Genomic DNA, 25,115 nt, shown 5'->3' with positions numbered 1-25,115 from the left:
GACTTCTGTTTCCACCACGCTGCAGGTTCGTTACTCCCTCTGCCCAATTCTACATCCTCACACCCCCACTGCTGTATCTCCTGATTAGGGTTGCCAGATAAAATAGAGGACGCCCAGTTAAGTTTGAATTTCAGATAAATAATGAATAGCTTTTGGTGTATGTCCCATGCAATATTTGAGATACACTTATATTAAAAAGTTACTCATTGTTTATCTGAAATTCAAATTTAACTGGGCATCCTGTAATTTTATTTGCTAAATCTGGCAACTCTACTCTGGAGAGTGCTTCCTGATAAAGCTTCTGCACACAACCTTTCATCATAAGTCTGTTTCCAGGGAACTCAGTCTAAGACAGGGAGGGCGAAATAGGGTAACAGGAAGACGAATGAGACACAAGTTTTGCTTTCAAAGTCTGCTGTGGAATGTTTTACTAGAGTGATGCTATCCAAAACTTATTGGGAGTATGTTCCCAAAAACTTAATTCTCTCTTTCCTCTCACTCTTATCTTCCTGACTTGTAATCCTCAGGTGCAAACAAATTCCCAATTTGCACACAAACAGGAACCAGAGATACTGGTAAGGCCCAAATAATGAAGCAAACCAAGATTCAATGTTGCAATTATTATCAGAATCCTCATTGCATTTTCCCTTGTACAAGATTCTTAGTCATGTTGCTCCCTCATACCTCATTATATCTTCTCTGTAGTTTCCAAAGTTAAACAAAGTCATTAAACAGATGTCTGTGAGAACCCTACAGATAAATTTTGGAGTTATCACTCTTTTCAGAGATATCAGTTGTAGACAAGTTTGTGTATTTTTGGAAGAAAATCAAGAAACTTATAGGAATGTGTAATCAAACCTTTTCTTTCATAGATTCCAAATATAGATTAAAAGACACTTTACATTCAAGTTTAATTTTTTTATTTCTGTAATACCATAATGAATGTAAATAGTAAAAGTAACTTTAATTCTAGATTCCTAAACAAAATTTTGCCAAGTGTCACTCCACAGACCATTGCCCTTGTATTACTACCATTCTTGAAACTAGCATTCTTGAAACTAGTTGGACCAAACACTGTAAACTCTTATAGTGAGAGACCATGTACCATTTTTATGTGCTAGGTTCACTCAGGCATTCAATAAGTGATAGCTTGAGCAGAAGCAGTCATTTATTAGAACCAATACACATGCCCGTGATAATTGGACAGTACCATATATTTAAAATATTGATTAAGACCGTGGGACCAAATGCTGAAATTGAATGAATTATGGTAACATGAGTTAGGCATGTATAGACTTCAAATTCATATTTCATTATATTTTAACAGTTAAATGTTTTCTTACCTGCTTTTATTCTTTCCAGGTATATCTGCAAATATTTATTCACCATTTGAATTTTCTTAATGACTTCATTCCAGACCCACCATTTGCTGTGAAACCCATCAATCACATACCAGTTCTGATGTTGTTCTTGATAATATTTCCTAATCTCAACAATATTTTTGTGATGCTTTGCATTTTTGATGGCTATAATCTGCGTGCTGTTGTGCAATGGATAAGGCAAACTAAGAGAGGAACAGAGAAGGAATGGAAAAAGCTGTTAAAAACATACTTTTTTTCTGGATGATTAAAGTTCATTCCTTTATCATTGTTTCCTCACATACATTACCTTTGTTCCTTTTTTTTTTCGAGGAGCAATCTTTTGAAAATCTCCTTAGAAGGCACATCCAACTCAAAGATGATCATGGGAATGATTGCCCTAGCTTCCAAGAGACTCATTTGATATTTAGTTACAGGGTATCCATCAATGACAACACTAACAAGGAGAAACATAAAAATAAAAATTCCATATTTCTTTTCTCTCACACCTTTCTCTCTGTCTTCTAGAACCAGTTCATCTCTATAGGAGTAGCCCCATGCTCTGCCTTATGTAACTTGATGTATCTTCTTTTGGTTTGTCATCTTTCTTGCTATATATTTTTTATTATTTTTTATTTTTTGGTGAGGAAGATGGGGCCTGAGCTAACATCTATTGCCAATCTTCCTCTTTTTGCTTTTGGAAGATTGGTGATGAGCTGACATCTCTGCTAATCTTCTTCTATTTTGTATGTGGGACGCCACCACAGCATGGCTTGATGAGCAGTGTGTAGGTCCACACCCAGGATGCAAACTCAGGAACCCTGAGCCACTGAAGCAGAGTGCATGAACTTAACCACTATGCCACTGGGCTGGCCCCCATTTCTACATTTTTAACCTCAGTCAGCCCAAAAGCCAGGAGGAGGGCAGCATACATATGTGTACAGTCCTGAATTCATACTCTTAGCATCATAGAACTAGGTTTTGGCAGAATCTGAGAGAGAACACATGTAATAACTTGAACATTGTGTTATCCAATTGGTGCTATTATTCTAAGCATGAAAACAGAGGAAAGAACATAAGTTTCATAGGCAAACAGACTTAGATTTGAAACCTGGTTTGAGAGCCTCAGTTTTCAGTAAAATAGGGGAAATGATATTTAACCCTTAGAGTTGTCTTAAGTATTGTAGACCAGGTATGTAAAGCAACTGGAACAGTGCCTGGCACAATGTAGTATCTTAGCAAGAGATTAAGAAAATAAGGGAGAAATTGTGTTCTAGCGTGCTTTTGCAGTAAAGCTCTGTGAGGAGGCTGGGGTGTGGGAAGGGGGCATGGGGAGTTGGTGAGGGGAGCCCTGTGATGTCTGGGAAAGAATCATTTCCTCAAGCTCCGTCAAGCCCCTCAGCAGAAATGATGGAGAATTTAAGTTAGTCCAACAGGCTGAGATAATGAGAGTGTTACTACCAAATTGAGAGGAGGAATAAAGGCTGTCAGCAAATTCTGGGCGGAAAGTCAAGAAACTCACTCTGAGTGACCGCGCATGCTGGCTGATGGTCACCAGGAAGGGCTGGTTTGGACTAAGTCACAGGATGCCTTCTCTCAATGCTATCCAGCCACGTCTCTAGGCACTAACTAGTTCTAAGTTCTATGGCAGAGACGATTGTAAGTTAACGGAGCCAGACAAGCCTAATAGAGAATGTATGGGGGTGCCATTGTTGTTTTTTTTTTTTAATGGAGAGTAGCTCAATTTCTTTATCCTGTGAAGGGTCACTTGAGCGGCCCTCAGGATTAGGGAAATTCAGGGTGAATCGGCAATTACTGGCCTGGTATTAAAGTGAAATAAAACCTTTGCAACTCAACCAAGGTTGCCTTCAATGAGGTCGCTCGTATGCAAAGCTGAATGCCAGGGATGAGGGAACTCAATTTGCATACGTTCCAGGGCGGTCTCTGGGTAAAAAAATCTGACACCCCAGAATCTGCTCCCCCATAACTGAATTGTCCAAGGACTTGATTAAGGACCAGTGGCAGGGGAGAACAAGGAGGCTCCTGATATAAAACAACCTTGAGAAAATCAGGGGGATTCTAGGTTGGTGACTGGGGCTTGAGAGCAGGGTCTTAGGTTTCACCGGCTTTTACTACTGGGTGTCACCAGTGGCTCTGCTGGGGAGTAATGGTTGAGCAGAGGAGTGTAAACCGAAGAGACAGCTCAGACATGAGGCTCTCCAGTCTGAATGTGGCACCAGGGAAGGACTGCTACCTGTGCAGAGAGCTGGGCCAGTGAGACACCATCTCCACTGGACTGGTATCATCTGGGGACAGGGGAGAGCCACTCCTTCATCGCTCCATGGGCAGTGAGAAGCTCCACTGGGTTCTGGAAGTCACATTGGCCTCCTTTGAGGACTGTGTAAACCTGGTGACTTCTGGATAATTCAGGGGTTGTGGCAGGGAGTGAAGTGGCCTCTGGCTATTTTTGGCATGTCAGTGTTCAAGCCAAGTTTTAGGTTGACAGAAAATTAAAAATTAAAATATGTCACCATATAGGTGCCCTTTACAAGAGCTTTAAATCCTGTTTGAGGTAAGTGTTTTAAATTCCAGTGAGGAATTTCTTGAAAGACTTCACTCCCCGCCCCGCCCTCACTTACCCTACTGTATTACATACACTTCCCATCAGAGCTATTTCCAAGGCTTGAACAGCCAGTTCATCCGGTGCTGTCATTCCTTTATGAAGATGCCAATTTAACATAAGTGCCAGCTCTGTATTTGGTTGATCATTTAATATATAACGCAAAGCTTCTCCCATTGACAAATGCTTTAAACCATATTCACTTGAAATTTTTTGGGCAACTGAAAAACATTAAAACGTTAAACTTAACCCATTTTGCAAATTCATCAGTCAACCTTAGTTTCTGATTCTGGTTAACTGACATGAACAGCAAGCTAATCTTCACATTCCTCAAAGAAATTTTGAAAGTTAAAATTGTTACATCTTCTGGAATTAGGACTGTCAAAGGTCAATCATCGTTAGTACTTCAGGTTATGTGGCTGATGCATCGGTTAATAAGCCAACTCTTTGGGGCTTTCTTAAAATAACCAAACCAACATTTCAGTGTTTTCTTCCTTCTACACAAGGTAGCAAAATTTTTGGGAGTTTTACAAGGCATCCTTTGTATACTATTAATATTTAATATTATGTCCAAAATAACAATCTAACACTCCTGTGTCGCTGGGTTGTATCTTTTCCCTGTCTATCCATTTATGGACTCCACGCTACAATTAGGACCCCATACCCTCCACAGTTTGGTCTCAGTTAATCTTCTAGGAAATAATTTTTAAAATTTATAATGGCATACCTGACATTTTAATAGTAATTTGCAGCTTACGAGGTACTTTTTCTTTTGTGATCTTGTTTGGTATTTTCAACCATTCTGTCAGTTGGGTAGAATGGATATTGAAATCCCAATTTTACTGATGAGAGAACTGAAGCCCACTTTGAAATGGAATGATTGGTCCAAGGTCACATAGATGTTGCCATTGGTTGAAAGAGGACTCACCTTGGCCTCTGCTTCTCCCAAATGAGACCATAGACAATGACTTCCAGTAACGATTAGATGTGGGAGTGCTCCGTCGTGGTCTATATACCCTGCCCCATCACTGTCTGGAGGCAGCAGTGTGTAGAGGACACTGAGAGAGCTCATCCCATCTCATGGAGAATGCAGACTAACTGACTACAGTTACAGCCACCCTAAAGGGATACCCTTGTGAGAGCCACACGGCCCTTAATCTCAGCTTTGCCACAAATGCTGGAATCAGATCTAATTTTTTAAAGCTGTAAAAATAATAAAGCTTTCACAATTTGACAGCTTGTTAAAATTCAACTCTATTTCAACAAAGAAATGAGAAATCAGGTTGTCTTGTCTACACTTTCACCTTTTGTTCTGGTTGTTGGATCTTATTTCGAATGTTAATATTCTGCTATCTTTGGGAAATATTATCTTTGTGAACATTTAAAATATGACTGTTAAAGACTCTTTTATCATGTTAAGAAGTTTAAATGGGTAAAGCAAGCTTTTCATCTGAAGAGCTGGAATACAAAACTTCCCTTTATTATTCCTCGTGAGAAATTAATCTTTGACCTCATCTCTCCCCTTCTTTCTCTATTCCATCAGTCATTAAGTCCTATTGTTTTCCTTTTAAATATCTCCTGTATCTGTCCTTTTCATTCCATTCTCACTGTGACCAACCACTGTTCACATTATGAAATACTACACCAACCTATGGTTGGACTATTTGCTTTTAAAAACAAAAACCAAAACCAGAATCTAAAGTTACACAAAATTCAAACACTATAGGAATACAGTTTACCAAATGCCTTTTTCAGCAATGATTTAAGACAATGGATTTTCACTCTTTAAACTATTAATACAGTAGATTATATTTTAAAAATCTTTTAATATAATTTTTATGCTAATATAATCTTATACTGTTATTTGACTATACTTACAAGTAATACTAGTTCATAATTGCGTTATATTAGTTTGTGTTATCTTTGTTAGGTCTTGATGTCAGGATTAAGCTAATTTAAAAATGAATTTATATTCTTTATAGCTTTTTGATTGTATGGACTATATTTCTTAATAAAAAATAAACTGAAAATAAATTGGGAAGCTTACTGTCTTTTCCGTTACTCTGAAAAAGCTTATAAACTGATGGAATAAATGAAAAGCAGTAAGTTAAGTTAAGTTAATATATTGAGGTATATGAGGAAGCCATTTTGATTTGGCCTGACCTTGTTTTTTCCAGAATGGCCTCATGTGGCCTGTCAAGCATGCACTGTACACCTGCTTTAAACATTTACAGTATCCCAAAGCAAAGAATGTTGCCTTAAAGATAGGGATGTTGCCTCCCCTCATATCAGTATTTCTTTGAAGATAAGCATTCCTTCCCAGAAACCAGGGTCAGACTGACTTGCTGTATGTAGCAAAACATCTTGTGATTGCAGTAGAAGAAAAAGAAGTATTCCTGTCATATTTGTTCCTTGTTCCAAAATGGTTCCTTGTTCCAAAATGGTATATAGCCGTCTAATGCTCTACATTTTGCATCTCTGGAGTGCTTCCCTCCCTGGTGGAGTTGGTCTCCCAGGCTATAGTCCTCAGAATTGGCTCATATGTTAAACGCACCTTGATTTTGATCTATAGATTGATTATTGGTTCTTTGCATCAACAAAGCACAGGAAGTATCTCTTGATTTTTTAATTCTTTGAAAGTTTGATATAATTTTCCTCCAAAACCATCTGAACCTGGGCTTTTTTTGGAGTGGGAGTATATTTTTGAATGCCTTCTCTTCAATGGTTATTGGCCACTTTAGGTTTTCTGTCTCTTTTTGAGTCAATTTTGATGGTTGGTTTCCTGGAGAAGCGACACTAGTTTTCAGGGGATTCTTTTATGCTTAAGGATAACAAAAGCCAACACACCCTTACCTGTAGTTTTCCCAGATTTTGGTGGCCCCACAATGGCAATCCTAATCGGCACGGTAGGCTTAGGTTTGGGTTGGCGGATATATTTGATAGGGTTCTTCATAAATTTTTCTTTAGTTTCCTTACTAGATAAAAAATAAATATACTGACGATGGATTACAGGATAAACTGGAGTCTCAGAATTTTCAAGTGGCTTGAATGTCTCTCCTTCACTTAGCTGCAATATACACACAATTGAATTCCTAAGTTAGCTTTAATTTATGCAGCATTTCCCCCAAATACGTTTGTAAAAAACAATTTGTAAAATAAGAAATCTTTCTCACAGAATAAGAAAACTAATTATAATCAAATATTAATATTAAAAAACCATGGAAAAAGAGCAAATTATTTCACATCCACATGCCATTAATGTAATCTTTCTTAAATGGTTTCAGTTTATGACAATTACAGTAGTGCCCCCTTATCCACAATTGCACTTTCTGTGGTTTCAGTTATCTGTGGTCAATAGCAGTCTGAAAATATTAAATGGAAGATTCCAGAGATAAACAATTCATAGGTTTAAATTGTGCACCACTCTGAGTAATGTGATCAAATATTTTGCCATCCTGCTCTGCCCCACTGGGGACATGAATCATCCCTTTGTCCACCTTTTCCACGCTTTATATGCTACCTGCCCGCTAACCACTTAGTGGTCTTCTCAGTTGTTAGATGGTCTGTCTTGGCATTGCAGTGCTTGTGCTCAAATAACCCTTATTTTACTTAATAATGGCCCTAACGTGTAAGAGTAGTGATGCTGGCAATTCAGATATGCCAAAGAAAAGTTATTGTTGTTCACGTCTTACTGTGCCTAATTTATGAATTAAACTTTAGCTTAGGTATGTATGTATAGGAAAAAACGTGGTATCTATAGGGTTTAGTACTATCTGTGCTTTCAGTCATCCGCTGGGGGTCTTGGAACATAACCATGGGTGGGGGGACTACTGTATAGTTCTACTTTCTTTATAACATCTTTAGTGGATATCGAATGTTTCTGCCAAGGAGTGTAGAGCTGTTTGGATATACTCACAGGCCAATTTAACCTTACAGACAGGTCCATGCCTAAGGTGGTGTTATGGATGGAAATGTGTCTCCCCAAATTCAGAAGTTGAAGCCCCAACCCCCAAAGTGGCGATAGGGCCTTTAAGGAGGGAATTAAGGTCAAATGAAGTCATGGGAGTAGGGCCTAATGCAATAGGACTGCTGTCCTTCTGAGAAGAGGAAGAGACACCAGGAGGACATGAGCACAGGAAAGGCCAGGTGAGGACATAGTGAAAAGCTGTCGTCTGCAAGCCAAGAAGAGAGGTCTCACCAGAAAACCGTCCCTGCTGACACCTTGATCTTGGACTTCCAGCACCTAGAACTGTGAGAAAATATATTTCTCTTGTTTACGCCACCCAGTCTGTGGCATTCTGTTACGGCAGCCTGAGTAGAAAATACACGTGGGGTCTTGGATTATCTTTTGGAGTATATGGGTATGACAAATCCCACTGGCTTATCTTCCATATTTTTATACCAGTGAAGTTCCACTCACATAAGCATCAAGAGCAGCTGCAAAAGGGAAAACTACACTTAACAGGTAGCCTAACATGTAGGTATGGGATGGAGTGGGAGGCGTGGTCCCACATCTTGGCATTGGTGACGATGAGAACTGGATAATTAATTGATGCTGGGTTTGAACATCTTTTTTTACAGCATCAGCTGGCCAAGTATCAGTCATCCCGGACTTGACAGAGTAAGTGTGAAACAGTGTGGTCATATCACTTCTCCCCAGAGTTACATCAGGACAGTTGTCACAGATCAATGGTATAGTCAACATCATCATTACTGGGCTGGAGTAACACTCATGGTTGGGAGTAAATGCTAGGGATAAGGAGAAACTCAGGGATGGGGTGGGAATGTTTGCTCTAGGTCTTATTAACAAAAGAAAAGCTGAAAGTTTAATGATTCCATTTCAAATTCCCAAATTAAGCATGAATCCTTACAGTAGTTTCTTCTGTTGCCCAAAATATCTAGCATGTATCCCTTCTCCTCTGAGGGTTGGAATACCCACGGTGCCATCAAATAGAAATATCAAATTGTCAGGCACCCAGAAAGATTCCCAACAGCCTTGAAAAATGATTATATGCTTTAACCTTCCAATGACCACGTACTCATTTCTCCACAAGGCATTTTTGTACAATCCTAAATATTTAGACATGGGCCCTTTTTCTTTTTCTCCCTAAATTGGGTTCTGACGTTGCCTGCTTCTTCCCCTCTCTTGACCATCTCAGAGAGAAGGTTAGGGTGTGACTATATTTCAAAAGCTTTCCAGCTGATTCTAACACATGCTTAACTCTCTCCAATTCTCTATGGAGGGAACTGTCATAGTGTTTCTATATTTCAGTACGATATTTGAAAAGGTTTCTCTTGACATCCTTATGATTAAGATAAAGAAGAGAGCACAATTAAGTAGAATTGAAACTGACTGTGTCAATATCAATCAAGAAGGAGGTTGCAAGTAACATGCACAGGGCTCCACTTTGGATGCTGTCCTCCAAAATAGTTTTTATCAGTGACCAAAAATAGTAACACATATTAAGAACAACCATAACTTATATTAATTGAGCACTTACAGAAACCAAGCACTGTTGCAAGACTTTACAGGAATTAACTTGTTTAATCTTGTAACAATATTGTAAGGTAGGAACTATTCTTATTCCCATTGTGCAAATGGGAATGGCTCAGAGAGGTTAAGTAATTTGTCCAAGGTCACTCAGCCAGTAAGTGGTGATTTTGAACTCAGGCAGTCTGGTTCCAGAGGCCATGGTCCTCTCCACTGTGCTGTTATTGATGGAAATGAGAAGGAACACTGGTCGAGTGAGCAGGTCACTATTACAGCAAATTCTTTTATTGTCTTTATAGCACTTAAGACCATGTGACAGGAACCTATTGTTTGTTTACTTATTTATTGCCTATCCCTTCTCCCTAACCCAACTAGAATATAAAGTCTAGACAAAAGGAACTTTGTTTTGCTCACTCTTCTGTCCCCAGGGACTAGAACAGTGGTTGCTATGCTGTTGGTTAAGACTTGCTGTAAACCATCCCACATTTGAAGTTATTGAATTCCAATTGGATTAAATCTGTCTATCCACACTGCATAAAAACAGTACTTGGAAATAAGTGTGTTATGAACATTAATGACACATTTTATATGGTGTCTCACACTTTCCAGGGGACTTTATACTCTTGCATTGGATCACAGTGGCCTAGTGGCTTTATTCTTCCATCTAAAACGTAAGGAAATGGAATTAAAGAGTTTAAATGTCTTGCCTAAAATTAGATAGCAAATAAGCCCCAGAGCTCAGTTCTCTAGATGTCTAGTTTCAAAATATTTCCACTACCATCTTCTTCTGCCACAAAGTTAAAACCAAGTTGGAATTGGGTTATTGCTACAGAAATGGATGAAAGAAATTACACCTTCCATCTACTTTTCCCACTTCAGAAAGGCAAAACAACCACATATATTTATAGCTGGTTAAGAATACTGTACAATGCTTACAATTTTTGAAATTATACACTCTCTTCTTCTTAGACATACTTTATAAAAAAAGAAAGAAATAGAAGAGACAACATGGCTTTCAAATGCATTTGCTGCCATTACCTTTACGGGGTCCCAGTAGCCGAAAGAGCTTATGTGCTTGTAGGTAAGGCCCAGCATTTTCTGGGCAAGGCGTGGTGCAATTGGATAACATTTCTCAAAGATGCTCGCACGATTCTCCACCAGTGGTTTCAGTTTCATATTCAGCATATATTGTACAATGTGAATTTTCCGGGCTCCATTAATGAGAATTACCGGTATTAGAAACTTCTCAAGTTCTTCCTGATGAGAAAAATCATAAAACCGAACATTTTTAGTGGGAAGAAGCCTGGTAGACTTCAGTCGCAGCACACAGACACCGCTGGAGACTGACTGCTTCAGTCTAGAGAACGAATATTTTTCGGCTTCCGAGCAGCTGTGTGTTGGTAGCTAAAACCTTTGATCCCATGTGGCTTCCACGTTGCCCTTAATTTATTAACTTGTTTTCACAATTGTAAGTGGTGCTGACGAGAGAGAGTACAGCCCTGAAATGTAGACTTCTTTTGAAATCTTAGAAAGAAACCAAAGCATAAACCACACTGCTTTTGTTTTATTCTCAAATGTTATTTTTTGAATTATGAAAAATGAAGGAAAAGTAATAACCTGTATGCTTTGTAAATTACTCAGATCTGTTTCAAATTTTTCTCCCAGTTCGCCTTTCAGGCGTTCAAGTGCATCGATTTCCTGTTCTTCATCTTCCTCACTCATCGCTTCATCTTTCGGAAACTCCTCTTCGAGGATGTTGTCAATATCATCTTCCTCTTCTTCAGGCTCTTCCTCGCTAAATTCAACGTCTTCTCTACCAATCTAAGGAAGAAAATACTCCCTTTTACTATGCATATAAAATATGTAAAATATATACACATAAAAATACGTAACACTGCTAACTAATCATCGGAATAATTCATATTCACTGGATATTGGTTGGTATGGTGTGGCAACATTCATCTAGTAACACACTAAAATTTTAACTATTTGGCATCCAGAAATTTGATACCGTCAAGACTCTGACACCACAGTGATCCCATAAATAAATACATAGACAAGATATTAAATGCCATTTATGTTTATGGTGTCAGAATGTCACATGTTTTTGATAGCCTTCAGTAACAATATTTAATGTAACCTAGCTGTGTTACTAGCTGTGTTAGTCACTAGCTGTGTTAGTTTGGACAAGATCAGTTTCTTCATCTGGAATGCTATAGAAATAATAAAAGTACCTACCTTACAAGACTGTTAGGAGTATTAAATAAGTTAATTTACATGCAAAGCTCTTAGAAAGGTGTCTGGCACATGGTAAGCATGCAAATGATAGCTATTATAGCTATTGTAGTCACTTTGTATAAAGCACTGTGCTAATAGAACAGCATATGCCCTTAAGGAGGTTACAGCCTATCTGAGTAAACAAGGATAATACATAAGTGATTATTGAAGACCATGACAGGATACCGATAGTAAGCGGTGTTAGATAAGCTTTAATATTTGTCCTCCTGCACTGCCGCCACGCTCCTCTCCCTGACGTATTCCCTGTCTCACTTGGAGCACTGCCTTCCAGTTGGAAATCTGAGCGTTATCTTGACTCCTCGCTCTCTATTGTTGCCCATCCAGTTTCCAAGGACCGTAATCATAGATGATGCTTCAAACTCCCTCCTTTCCAATCCACTGCACTGTTGCCCTCTCACTCTTTCTCTTACCTGTGATCGTCTGAGCAGCTTGCTAGTTCCTAATCTTCCTAACAGATTAGACCCTGGTTCCTTTCAAAGGCCCCCAGAGCTGGGATTTGGCCTTGCAAGTGCAGAGAGAAAGATGGGAGGATAGGGGTCCATTCCTGCTCTGTGCCCAGGTTCTTCTCTCTCCAAACGGAGCTTGGCCACGGGACAAGTGTTTCTCAGTTTTGGTTCTTTTTTATTTGAGTTTTGAAACCATTTGGTCCTCTTAACTACTTTCTCCTTTTCCTTATGTTTTGACATTTTCTCATCCTGAGATTTGATTTTCTATGGCTCCTCGGCAATATGGTGGGACAAGTCCATATGACAAGCCGGGGACATCCGAGTTCCAGACGATGTGTGCTCACCTCTCTGTCTCTGCTTAATAGCTCTTCCAAGTGGTTTGTTAATTTTAAAAATTAAACTATATAAGTTTAAAAAGAAATTCATTTTTGCTATAAAGATCAAATTATATAGCATTATATAGGATAAAAAAAAAGTCTCCCTTCACACTGCCATCTCTATTTCTACTCTCCTACTTGGAAATAATTTTGGTTAACAATTTGGTTAGGATGCTTTTGGATGTTCAAACACACACACACACAATTATATTTTATTTTAAACGTCAATGAGATTGCTTTATTTTCTACAATTTTCTTTTTAAAAAAAGCAATTTAGCAATATATTTAAATTTTTTTCATATGAGGACATACATCTCATTATTTTTTTAGCTATTCTTGCATTTTAAAAATATGTGTTTTTTGTTGTTCTTGTCCTATAGAAACCATTTTAGGAACAGTAAAATAAACAGTAAAAAGTAGCCACTGTTAAAATAAAAAACAAATGGAGACCAGCCTTGAAAATTCCCTGAGTGGACAAAACCATTTTGGCCAGATAAAAAAGCTTAATTTAGCTTATTTTGCAAAACTAAGTTGACCTGGGTCATTTCTTGCTTATGCCTTTGGAAATCATGAGCAAAATTTAAACTGTTTCCCAAGATCGATATGAGGTAACCACTGACCAACTCCCTATCATTTCAGGAAATACTACTGTTACAGCCAATCTCTGTGAAGAATAAGCAGTCGCTACTCTCTCACTATACAAGCTACTTTATAACAATGTACCCCTGAGCCTCCTCCCGTGTTTTAGTTTGAGCGCTCCTGGTTTGCAAACTGTCTTTTTGGTGTGTATACAACAAACTTTTATTAATTACTACTTTGGTGATTCGTTGGTTGTACTTACGTTATTTCTCAATTTTGGACACCACTTCTGACCCTTATGATATTGGTTTCTCTTTCCCACAAGTGGTAATGAGAAATTTAGCTCACTTATGTTACTTCTCTTTTGTTCTCTTCTGCCTAATCCTGGGTTTTAGTCATATTTTTAATTCTTAATTCTGCATTGAGTGCCTTTAACTTTAAATACTCTCCCCAAATCTCTATTTATTGAGTTACCATTTTTAGATGTATGTTTTGATTTCCCGCAATTCAAGAGGATGGCTTACTCTTCCTTCCACTTTTCCCTCTCTTCAGTTTCTAAATTTTTGTCGCCAATATTATTACACTTACATTTCTGTCTTGTAACTGTAGTTAAGTATTTAGTGCTTTACACAGAAATTGATTCTAAAAGTTGAAGGCAAACAAACAGCATTTGATTCATTCTGAAAGTGGAAATCCAATAAACAGCATCTGCTATATTTAATTACATAACCCTTGTTCACCTCAGCCACAGATAGTAACAGAAGAGATGCAACTCTTTATCAAGAAACATGTACTATTCTAAGGAGAATGTTTCAAGTATCAAGGTCAAACAGTGTTTTTTCTGATTATTCAAAATCATGCCACATTTTAATTTGTCCCACATTTGGATAATGCTTTTCTTGCCCCTCCCCTCTCCACATATATCTGGGTTTTTCTGTTTTTGTCTTGTTTTGTAGACAGAAGAAGGTTATTTATCATATCAATTGGCTACTTTTTTTAGGAAGAATGTATGAAAGGCTAATTTTCTTTTTTTTTTTTTGAGGAAGGTTAGCCCTGAGCTATCTACTGTCAATCCTCCTCTTTTTGCTGAGGAAGACTGGCCCTGAGCTAACATCCATGCCCATCTTCCTCTACTTTATACGTGGGACTCCTACCACAGAATGGCTTTTGCCAAGTGGTGTCATGTACACACCCAGGATCTGAACTGGCAAACCCCAGGCCACCGAGAAGCGGAATGTGCAAACTTAAGTGCTGCGCCACAGGGCCGGCCCCCTGAAAGGCTAATTTTCAAAGACCTTAAATACCTGAAAATGTTTCCACTGCATTCTCACTCATTATAAATAGTTTGGCTAGGTATAAAATTCTGGGTGGAACATCATTTCACTCAGAATTTTGAAGATATTGTCTTTGTCTTCTGTCATCTAGCACTGTTGGTGAGAAGTCTGCAAATCTTATCCACATTCCTTTGTAGATATCTTTTTTTCACTTTGGAAATGGTTAAGATCTTCTCTTTATACTTAACAATCTCAGACTTCATGAGCACATGTCTAATGTACATATCTTTTAATTTGTTCTGCTTGGCCTTCATCGAGCCCTTGCAATTTGAAGACTCCCTGCTCTCTTCAATATGAGGAACTTTTTTTTTGATATTTCTTAGATTATTTCCTCCTTTATTTCATCTCTTTTCACTTTTTTGGAATGCATATTGGATGTTCACCCTCCTGGATTGACCCCACATATCTCCAGTCTTTTCTTCTGTATTTTCTATCTCTTGCATTTTTGTTCTATATTTGAAAAACTTCTTTGACTTTTCCTTCAAATCTTTCTATTCAACTTCTAGTTAGTTTAAATTATATATTTTAGTTTCCATGGACTCTTTTTCGCTCTCTGGTTTTTCATAGCATCCTGTTTTTTTTTATGGGTACCAGTTCCTGAATTTTCTGAAGGAAATTGGAAATTCTTAAATATTTAATAATGTTTCCCATATTGTCTATTTGTTTTAGAGTTGACTGTTCTGTTTCTTCATCTTGGGTTCTTCTTTGCGGTGATAATTTACCTCAAGTACATGGTGATCTTTGGTTGTCCATTCATTTTTATGAATGAAGGACTAAGTTGATTAATTCAGAGCAACTGCAAGCTCTGGGTGTGTGAGCAGGGCAGGTTGTACCATGCTTCCACTTAAGATGTGAGGATGTGAAGAGGCAGGTAGGCTGGATTTTGCTGCAAATGATGAAGGGCATCAACTAACATTCTGTGTTAGCCAGCATCTTCTAGACAGATTATTTAACTACTTTAGAAATTATTTACCTTTTTTCTTCATGGAGGTAAATGTCACTGTTACATGAGGAGCTGGTGGGGGAAATCTTAAATAACTTTTCTGCAATTAACCATCTTAAACTTTCTAGATAATCAAATTATATGCAAATAATGAGTTTTGTTCTTACTCTTCAACCAGTATGCTATTTCTTTTTCTTATCATCTTGCTTTGGCTAGTGCTTTCAGTACAATGTTGAATTTTCTAAAGGTTAATATCCCAAAAATCTTCACAGAAGACCATCTGAGAGACCCACAGGTTAATTCTTCCTAGGGAAAAAAGGTTTTATTTTTCTGTAAATGGCAATTTGATCTTCTGGAAAAGTGCTTTTTTTTCCCTGACATCTTTCATCTTTTAGTCCTTATATTAGAAGAAGTATATTCTAAAATTAATGGTCTCAGAGATCTTCCTCCAGTATGAAGAAATAAGTTCATTTAGCCTCTAGTGGATAATGACCATAAACCATGGACAAAACACACACGAACACACATTTTCTCTCTCTTGCTTGCTCATTTGATGGCCTCTGGAGAGGGAACAATGGCAGATTTTGGAGAGTAGTCAAAATTTGGAGGAAACAATTGGCTTAGGGTGAGTTTTCTGATTTTGTGCATTTACTGAGAGGGCAGCCTCCATTAGAGTGGTGGTGGCACAGGATGACCAAAACTCTGATAGAAAGCTTGCCATCCTTCCAGCTGGAGCAATGAGGCAAAGGAGCCACAAACAGGGCACTAGAGAGTGAGGGTAAACTCCGGAGTTGAGAGAGCCAGAGAAGAGAACAGGAAATTCAGTTTGCAAAGATTGTGCAAGTCTCTGGCTAATCTCTGAACCATGCACACATGGGCTGTTTGAGAACAGTATAAACTGAATTGCCACCCATTCCAGGCATGACAAAGTTTGCAGGTTTAGTCTTACCGACTTAATTGCCTACTACAGCAAAAACATCAGCCCTCTTTGGAGGTATATAGCAGAATCTAGAATGCTCACAGCATAACATTCACAATTCTAGGATATAATACAAAATTACTCAATATATGAAGGATCATGATATAAGACCCATTCTCATAAGGAAAGAAAATCATCAAATATCCAGTCCAGGTGTTAGAGTTACCAAACAAAAACTCGAAAGCAGTCATTATCACTAGGATTAACGAGGAAAAGGAAAATACGCTTATAATAAATGGGAAGATAGGAAATCTCAGGAGGGAACTAAAAAACATAAAAACAAACCAAATGGAAATTTTAGAACTAAAAAATACAATATTTGAAATTTTAAAAAATGTAGAATGGGCTCAATAGTAGAATAGAAATGACAGGAAAGAATCAGTGAATTTGAAGATAGACCAATAGAAATTATCCAACTTGAAGAAGATGGAGAAAAAAGACTGAATAAATTAACAGCTCCGGGGACATGTGGAACAACCATGAAAGATCTAACCTACATATAACTGATTTTCAGAAGAAGACAGACAGCAAATGGGTCAGAAAAATATTTGAAGAAACAATGTGCAAAGTTTCCCCAAATTTAGTGAAAGACATAAATTTACAGATTAAAGAAGCTTAGTGAACCCCAAACTATATAAATATGAAGAAAATGACATGCAAGCATATTATAATCAAACGAGTGAAAAGCAAAGATACGGAGAAAATCTTGAAAGCAGCCAGAGAAAAACAGTACAGGAAAACAATTCAGCTGACATCTTTTTCCCATCCATCTGGTTTCCACCATGCCAGTGGAATGAATGAAGAACATCAGAAATGGTCAATATCTGGACACACGCAAAAGAGGATTTATTTAAAATACATATGACTGTTTAAAACAAAAACTGTAAATTTTTCTTGTGGAGAAATGTAATATTTATAATGTATTTCATTGTAAAACCCAACAACTAGAGCATAAATGATGTAGGGGGAGTGGGGGTGGGAGTAAATGGACTTATGCAGTCACAAGGTTTCTAAAATATCACGTGGGATAATATTGACTCTAAGTAGAATGTGAAAAGCTAAGGATGTATATGTAATTTGAGAGCAACCACTAAAAACTACATAGAGGTATAACTAAAAAGCCAATGGAGAATTAAAATGGATTTCTAAAATAATCCAAATAATAAATAATAATTGTTCAAATAATCCCAGAGGAGCTGGAAAGGGGAAACAGAAAACAGAGGGGACAAACAGAAAACAAATAGAAGTCGTAGTTTCAGAGAAATAGGGCTAGATTTGGGGTAAGCTGTCTCATAACTTTCTATCGGTAGGGGAAGGTAGGAAATAGGCTACATCTGGAGATGTAGGCTACGTCAGGAGACCGATGGAGAGCATCGTCAGAATGCTTACAGTTGGGGAGGAAATGAGAGAAGAAATGAAGACACGGAAGAAGGAGAAGCACGGGAGCTGTCAGAGTTCCAAGGCCCTTCCCAGTACAGACGCATGTCACTCAGACACTAGATACTCTTCTTACACTGCGAAGTGAGGTTGCTTCTCATTCTGGATTTGAGACCCTATTCTAAACTGTATGGTTCAGTGCCTTGAAACTTAATCCCCAGCCTGCATGCCCCACGCACACTTTTGCTTGCTGTTCCATCCCCAAAAGCCCTCTGCACATAGACCTTTGGGCCTATACACTCTGCCTTCTCCCTAGAATGTGTTGGGGATGGTCTTGGCCTGGTACTTGGTCTTGAACCTTGTTTCAACCTCATTTGGACCCTGACTTTGGCTTCCTCTCAGTACTTAGGGTATGCATGTGTGTCAACCATTCACTCGGGCAGTGTCTCTTAACAGTTCTGCTTACTTGCTGTCCTGGCTCCCCGTCCTGGCTTGTCCTGGCTTGTCTTGGCTTTCTCCTGCCTGTGGCTACCCAACACTTGATAGAAGAGACCCGGGCACCAGAGAAGGAGCCAGTGGACAGGAAGAGAGCCAGGAGTCTGAAGCGAGCAGTAGGAGGAGAAGCAAGGTCTCTGAGGAGTTGGAGGTATACCAGGAAAATCTCGACATGAAGGGGTTGGAGTGTAGAATATTCTTTCGTCACGCCTGGAGACTAAAATTCCACCAGATGGCGACATTTTCCTATGAAATTCATGCAAGTGGTCCCCTTGAGACTTGGAAGTGATTTCTCATGTTAAAAGTGTTTTATCTGCTGCTAAAAATTCAGACAGTAATGGCAATGATTTTTGTTAAGGGTGAGAATACAAACCAGGGAAGGGCTTTATCCGCATATGGTTGCCCAATTAGTTGTAAAAAGGTGAGTCATGGAGCTGCATATTCTGCTCAAAGAGGCAAATAATAAGGCGGCTGGTTCTGTTCATGAAAGCAAGCTCCGGGGTCTATGTGGAGTCAGGATGGACTGGACCAGGATGTCGCATTAACCGATTATAACAATCACATTAAGTGATCCTTGAGATGTTACACTTTGTTTATTCTTTCTTTGTCTGAGGCAGCAGCAGACATAGCCTATAAAATTCCCAAGAAAGGAGTTGAAAAAAATCACTACACACTTTTAACCTTTAATTCATGAAAAATCTCAGAAATTGTCTTCCAAAAGTCAGTTTTTATATACTAATTGTGTGCGATGTATAGCCAATTTTATAAAAGATGAAGCCTCAGGAGGGCTAACTTACAAAACCCTATTTAATTTATAAGATAGAATATTGAATCTTTGAATGAAAATAAGAAATCCCACCATTCTAATATTAACAAATGGAAAAATTATAAACTAACTTATGCGTAACTATTAATTTACATATAATTGCATTCATGGCTGATCCTCCAGTAACGGAAATGGTGTCAGGCGCGCTGTGAGTGCTGAAGGTCTGCTGATGGACCGTCTGACTGAATGAATGTAGACCAAGTTAAATAGTGAAGAAGAGGCTTCTTGTTCCTCAGCTGGTGCCAAAACTTTCTCAGTTAAAGGTCTTAGGTCTACTTCTGGTTGTAAATACTTTGGACAAAGAAACAATTGTTGTGGTCCCTCTTCTGCAACGTTTTGACCCACAGTTATAGTTGCATTGTATCACTAGTCCTCTGTACATACACATCCACACCAGGGGATACATGGTTGCATGTGTAGCAAGCTGTATTTTCTGTTATTCTTCTTTTCTCCTTTCCCTTGTTGGGTTGAACATTTTTATACAGATGGAAATCTGATTATGGGGGGATCAGCCTTGAAAAGATGTTACGAGGATGCCTTAAACCAGAGGAAATGGAAGAGGGCAGGGGTGATCCTATCGTTTGCCTTGGTTACAAGGGTTACTTTAAGCTGATGTATAAATATGAGCCTCAGGGCCTTTATAGAACTAGCTTGTCTCGTCACACCGGCTCTTCAATTTCTGCACCCTTGATTGCTTGGCTGTAGCATTTGGGTGACGTAGGTCAACTGGGAATAGCTTCTCTGTAAACAAAACAAAATCCATGATCTTCAAGGTTCATCTTTTTAAAAAGATCAACAAATGAAGAGAAGGAGCTGCACTGAGCATCTGGCACAGTATACAACTCTCAGAGTTCACAGGCTCTGCCCCGTTCCGTGCTTTATCTCCACATCATCTCTATTTTAATTCTAGCACAACTTCACAGGCTGTCTGTCTAGACCGCATTCCCAAGCTCCCAGCCTGTCTTCCTGTGGCATGGACTGAAGTGTGAAAACCAAAAATGAAAATCCAACTGAAGCAGAGTTTAATGTAGTATATTTTGTATTAGATTATTTGAGCATCTTGAGTGGTTTTCTTTCCTTTGAAAAAGTTCACTTTTCTGATTGTAAAAATAATGAAAGGTCGCTGTAAACAGCTATGGAATACCAAAAAGTATAAAGAAAATGAAAATGATATATAATCTCACTACTTGTACATAAACTCTGTGTATTTCCTTTAAGACTTTTCTCTATGCATCTTTTTATTTTATATTATTGAGATTTAAAGTATATATATATATATATATATATAGGTGTACTGCTTTAAAAAATTTTTTATTTACTTACCTCCCCTTTCTTGTTTTTCTCTCTCTCTGCTATAAGTTCAGCCCTTCTTTTAGAAATCATATCATCCTGTTAAGGAAAAAGACATTTAAAACCTTTAACGAATAATGATAAAATTACTTTCTATGTATTAATATTTTTTCCCAAAGTGGGAATACCATTTGGATGGAATGATGGTGAGCTTTCCAGCAAAGTATGTGATGGTGGTAATCATGTTACTTACATCTTTGTACCTCTGGATCTCTCGGTCGGCTATTTCCCTCCTGAGGGATAAAGAGCACTTGGGGTCAGTCGCTCTTTCAACAAATTTTAGAACTCCTTTTCAAAATTTATTACTTATTTGTTTGCTTTAGGTGGAGAGGTGGATTTTATATGAGAAATAGGAAAGTACCTGGAGACAATTTGTTGAAAATGAGAATTTTTTATCATACTATTAAAATGGAATAGCCTAAAAAATCTAAAAATACATAAACATATAAGGAAAGTGTAGGTACTTTGGATATGTTCACAGACATGGTGGATGGGTGGTCCTCCAGGCTTTCTAGAGGCCTCCAAATCTACTGCAATGGATCCATTGATACGGCCCCCAAGTTTACATGAAAATTAATCAGCACCCTTTGGGTTTCGAAGCTTATTAGCTCGGGACTCTCGAACTGGTGTCCCTTTAAATCCTGGGAGATCAGAGTAGTGGCTACAGACATACTCCCGGGGCTCTGGTCTCGGCCAACAGGAGCCTGTTGCTTTTATCTGGCAATTACTGAGTATATATTCCAGAGAATTTATGTTTTTCTGACATTCAAGAAATATTGGTAGATAGAATTATAAAACTGAATGGAATCAAATTCATTTAGTTTTTGAGCCCCCAGAGAGATTCTGTAGCTCTTTAGAGGGTAAGAGTTTACAAAAGCTCTTATTATTTCCTTTTTTTATTTTTTTAAGATTGGCACCTGAGCTAACAACTGTTGCCAATCTTTTTTTGTTTTACTGCTTTATCTCCCCAAATCCACCCTGGTGCACAGTTGTATATCTTAGCTGCAGGTCCTTCTAGTTGTGGCATGTGGGACGCCGCCTCAACGTGGCCTGATGAGCGGTACCATGTCCGTGCCCAGGATCCGAACGGGTGAAACCCTGGGCCACCACAGTCGAGCGCGAGAACTTAACCACTTGGCCATGGGGCCGGCCCCATATTTCGTTTTTTTAAACCAGAGTTTACCATAGGTGCTTTAACTGTAGAGTTGTGAAAACAGTCTCCTTTGTGTTTTCATAACATACACAGAAACCACTGTATACACCTCAAAGAAATGCAAAGCATACACAGTAACACACATACATACTCTGAGTCTATTTTTCCTCTGATCCTTTCACTCAAATAAGTAGTGGTCAGGGAATTTTAACTAATTATTCTATGTCTGCCAGGTGCCATCACTGTTCTGAGCATTGCAATATATAGTCTTTCATTTTCTGCTCAAAACACACTGCAAGGCAGACAGTATTATCCCCCTGTAAAGGGGAGATAACAAAATCGGAGGGTTTAACTCATGTAATGCCACATGGCTAGTGTGAGGATGGAGTCAGAAGCTCCCAGATAAGGGAATAGAAAAGCATATGGTATGTTGGGTGTTGAGGAGGAGGGTTTGTATTTGTTCCAACTGAGAAAGTTAGAAAGAGGGTTTGGAACAAGATTGGGAGAGCTTTAAATGTCAGACTAAGGAGTTCAGACCTTAATGGGTGGCTTGATCAAAATAGACTTTTAGGAAGATCAGTCTGGAGGTAGCCAGAAGGATGGCCTGGAGGGCCCAGGGATGAAGCCAGGAAGGATGATTAGGAGGTCACTGTAGGAGCGCTGGGTGTGAGCTGAGAGGGATCTGAACCCGGGCAGCATGGTGCGTGTGAAAAGAAGGAGCAAATGCACGAGGTTATAAACTAGCTCCTGAAACCTGCTCTGTCCTGTTCCCTATCCCGAAAATTCTAAGGGTATGGAATGTCTAGGATGGAGCTTCATTGCTCCAGAGATGCTCTGTCCAATATGGTAGCTACCAGCCACTTGTGGCTATTTATATCAAAATTACATAAAATTGAACATTTGCTTTCTCAGCCTCACTAAGCCCATTTCAAGTGCTCAATAGCTACATGTGTGGCTAATGGCTGCTGTATTGGACAGTGAAGATACAGACCATTTCCACCGTCACAGAGAGCTCTGTGTCAGCGCCCGTCCAGAGGTGCCAAGTCCCACAGTGAGGTAACATGCAATGGGCTCTGGCGTGCCTTCTCTTTTCCATTCTTAAGCTTACAAAGCCTCTTGCTGGCAGACACTTTGGTCCATTTTCTTCGGAGAGGTCAGGCAGCAGAAAAGGGAAGACTGTCATCAAGAACAATGTGAAGAAGGGTATCTGTCCACATCTCTCCTTACTTCCATGGTTCTTGGACAGCTGACAGCTTGGCTTGCCTGATTTTGCATGGCACAGGGATGGCCTGGGACACGCAACCTCAGTGTGGTGGAGCAGAGGGAGGGATGGCAGCGCCCTTGAAGGGATTTCCTCCAGTTAACCGCAAGATGAGAAGAATTTGACAACTGTGTCTCAGCAGTGAAAGAGGAACTTCACGGTTTTTAACACTTTGGCTGTCTATAATTTCATGAATATCAAGTTGTGAGAATGTATTAAATAATTTAAGTCACAGTATCTCAGAATTGGAATTAACTGATTAACTCTCTGACACTACAGAGAGCTTTCTTCCATACTATCCTTGCCAAATGTCCACTCAGTGTATGCTTACCTATTGACAAGTAGCTCACTGCCTTCAGCCTTGGTTCTTTAGGAAAGTCTTACTAATAATGAAATACGTCTCCCTTTACCTTCCTCCGGTCAACGGTAGTTCCTACCCTTGTGGCCACATGGAACAACCACAAGCTCTCTTCAGCATGGAAGCCCTTCAGATAATTTAACACTGCTCTATGTTGCATCTTGGTCTTCCTAGTTCCAGATTTGAAAGCCCCATTCTTTCTACCTGAGGCCAGATCTATAGATTTTCCCTTTCAAGACATGTCATATAAATGGAATGAATCATATAGTATGTACTATTTTTTCTGCCTGTCTTCTTTCACTCAGGACAATGATTTTGATATTCACCCATGTAGTAGGTTGGATGAATGTATCAATAGTTCATTCTTTTTAAATATTGAGTACTATTCCATTATATTTATATATTTATATTTAAATATTGAGTACTATTCCACTTATTTATTTAGCTTTATAAAATTGTAAGATATTTAAAGTATACTCCATGATGATTTGATATACATATACATTGTGAAGAGATTCCTCCCATTTAGTTATTAACATATCCCTCATTTTACATATTTATCTTTTTTTTTTTTGGTGACAACACATAAGTTCTACTCTCTCAGCAAATTTCAATTATTCAATAGAGTGTTATCAACTATAGTCCCCACATTGTACATTAGATTCTCAGATCTTGCTCACCTTATAGCTGAAAGTTTGTATCCTTTTGCCAACCTCTCCCTATTTATCCCACCTTCTGGCCCCTGGCAACTACTCTTCTACCCTCTGTTTCTATGAGTTTGACTTTTTTTTTTTTAAGATTCTACATTTAAGTGATACTGTGTAGTATTTGTCTTTCTGTATCAGCTTATTTGACTTAGCATAATGCTCTCAAGGTTCACCCATGTTCTTGTAAACACCAGGCTTTTCTTCTTTCTCATGCCTCAGTAATATTTAATGGCATATATATACACCACATCTTCTTTATCCAATCATTTGTTGACAGACATTTAGGTTGTTTCCAGATTTTGGCTACTGTGAATGATGTTGTAGTGAACATGGGAGCGCAGGTCTCTCTTCAATGTGCTGTTTTCATTTCCTTTGGATGTGTACCCTGAAGTGGAATTGCTGGATCATGTGGTTGTTCTATTTTTAATGTTTTGAGGAACCTCCATACTGTTTTCCATAGTGGCTGCACCAATTTACATTCCCACCAGCAGTGCATCAGGGTTCCCTTTCTCCACATTCTCGCCAACATTTGGTATTTCTTGTCTGTTTGATGATAGCCATTCTAACAAGTGTAAGGTGATATCTCATTGTGGTTTTGATTTGTATTTCCCTGATGATTAGTGAAATTATTGGTTTTTCTCATGTACCCTATTGGCCATTTATATGTCTTCTTCGGAAAAATGTCTATTCAGTTCATCTGTACATTACTTAATTGAATTGCTTGGGTTTTTTTGTTTGTTTGTTTTGAGGAAGATTAGCCCTGAGCTAACATCTGCCTACCAATCCTCTTTTTTTTTGCTGAGGAAGACTGGCCCTGAGCTAACATCCATGCCCATCTTCCTCTACTCTATATGTGGGACGCCTGCCTCATCATGGCTTGCCAAGCAGTGCGCAGGTCTGCACCTGAGATCTGAACCGGTGAACCCCGGGCTGCTGAAGCAGAATGTGTGAACTTAACTGCTGTGCCACCGGGCTGGCCCCAAATTGTTTGTTTTTTGATATTGAGTTGTGTGAGTTCTTTATATATTTTGGATTTTAACTCCTAATCAGATACATTATTTCCAAATGTTTTCTCCCGTTCTGTAGGTTACCTTTTCATTTTGTTAATGGTTTCCCTTGCTGTACAGAAGCTTTTTAATTTGACATAGTCCCACTGGTTTGTT

At 38.7% G+C, this 25,115-nt stretch overlaps 1 protein-coding gene across 6 annotated transcripts in view; it reads right to left on the bottom strand.

Annotated features, from left to right (window-relative positions):
• The window catches only part of AK9 (adenylate kinase 9), a 124,123-nt gene that overhangs the window by 8,898 nt on the left and 90,110 nt on the right, over positions 1-25,115 (bottom strand). For 5 of the 6 annotated variants that reach the window (XM_046674576.1, XM_046674580.1, XM_046674578.1 and 2 more), the window contains 7 exons: positions 20,447-20,512; positions 11,087-11,290; positions 10,508-10,726; positions 6,832-7,045; positions 3,998-4,199; positions 1,669-1,815; positions 1,344-1,564 (listed from right to left, as the gene is read on the bottom strand). In XM_046674576.1, the coding sequence (XP_046530532.1) occupies positions 1,344-1,564; positions 1,669-1,815; positions 3,998-4,199; positions 6,832-7,045; positions 10,508-10,726; positions 11,087-11,290; positions 20,447-20,512 (1,273 nt within the window). The remainder of the gene's footprint in view (positions 1-1,343; positions 1,565-1,668; positions 1,816-3,997; positions 4,200-6,831; positions 7,046-10,507; positions 10,727-11,086; positions 11,291-20,446; positions 20,513-25,115) is intronic. The other variant, XM_046674582.1, reaches the window with a different exon arrangement.

The sequence above is a fragment of the Equus quagga genome, chromosome 11 (genome assembly GCF_021613505.1).
Source record: "Equus quagga isolate Etosha38 chromosome 11, UCLA_HA_Equagga_1.0, whole genome shotgun sequence".
Lineage (NCBI taxonomy): Eukaryota > Metazoa > Chordata > Mammalia > Perissodactyla > Equidae > Equus > Equus quagga.
The sequence above is the reverse complement of the archived record's forward strand: the minus strand, read 5'-3'. Positions and strand labels throughout refer to the sequence as shown.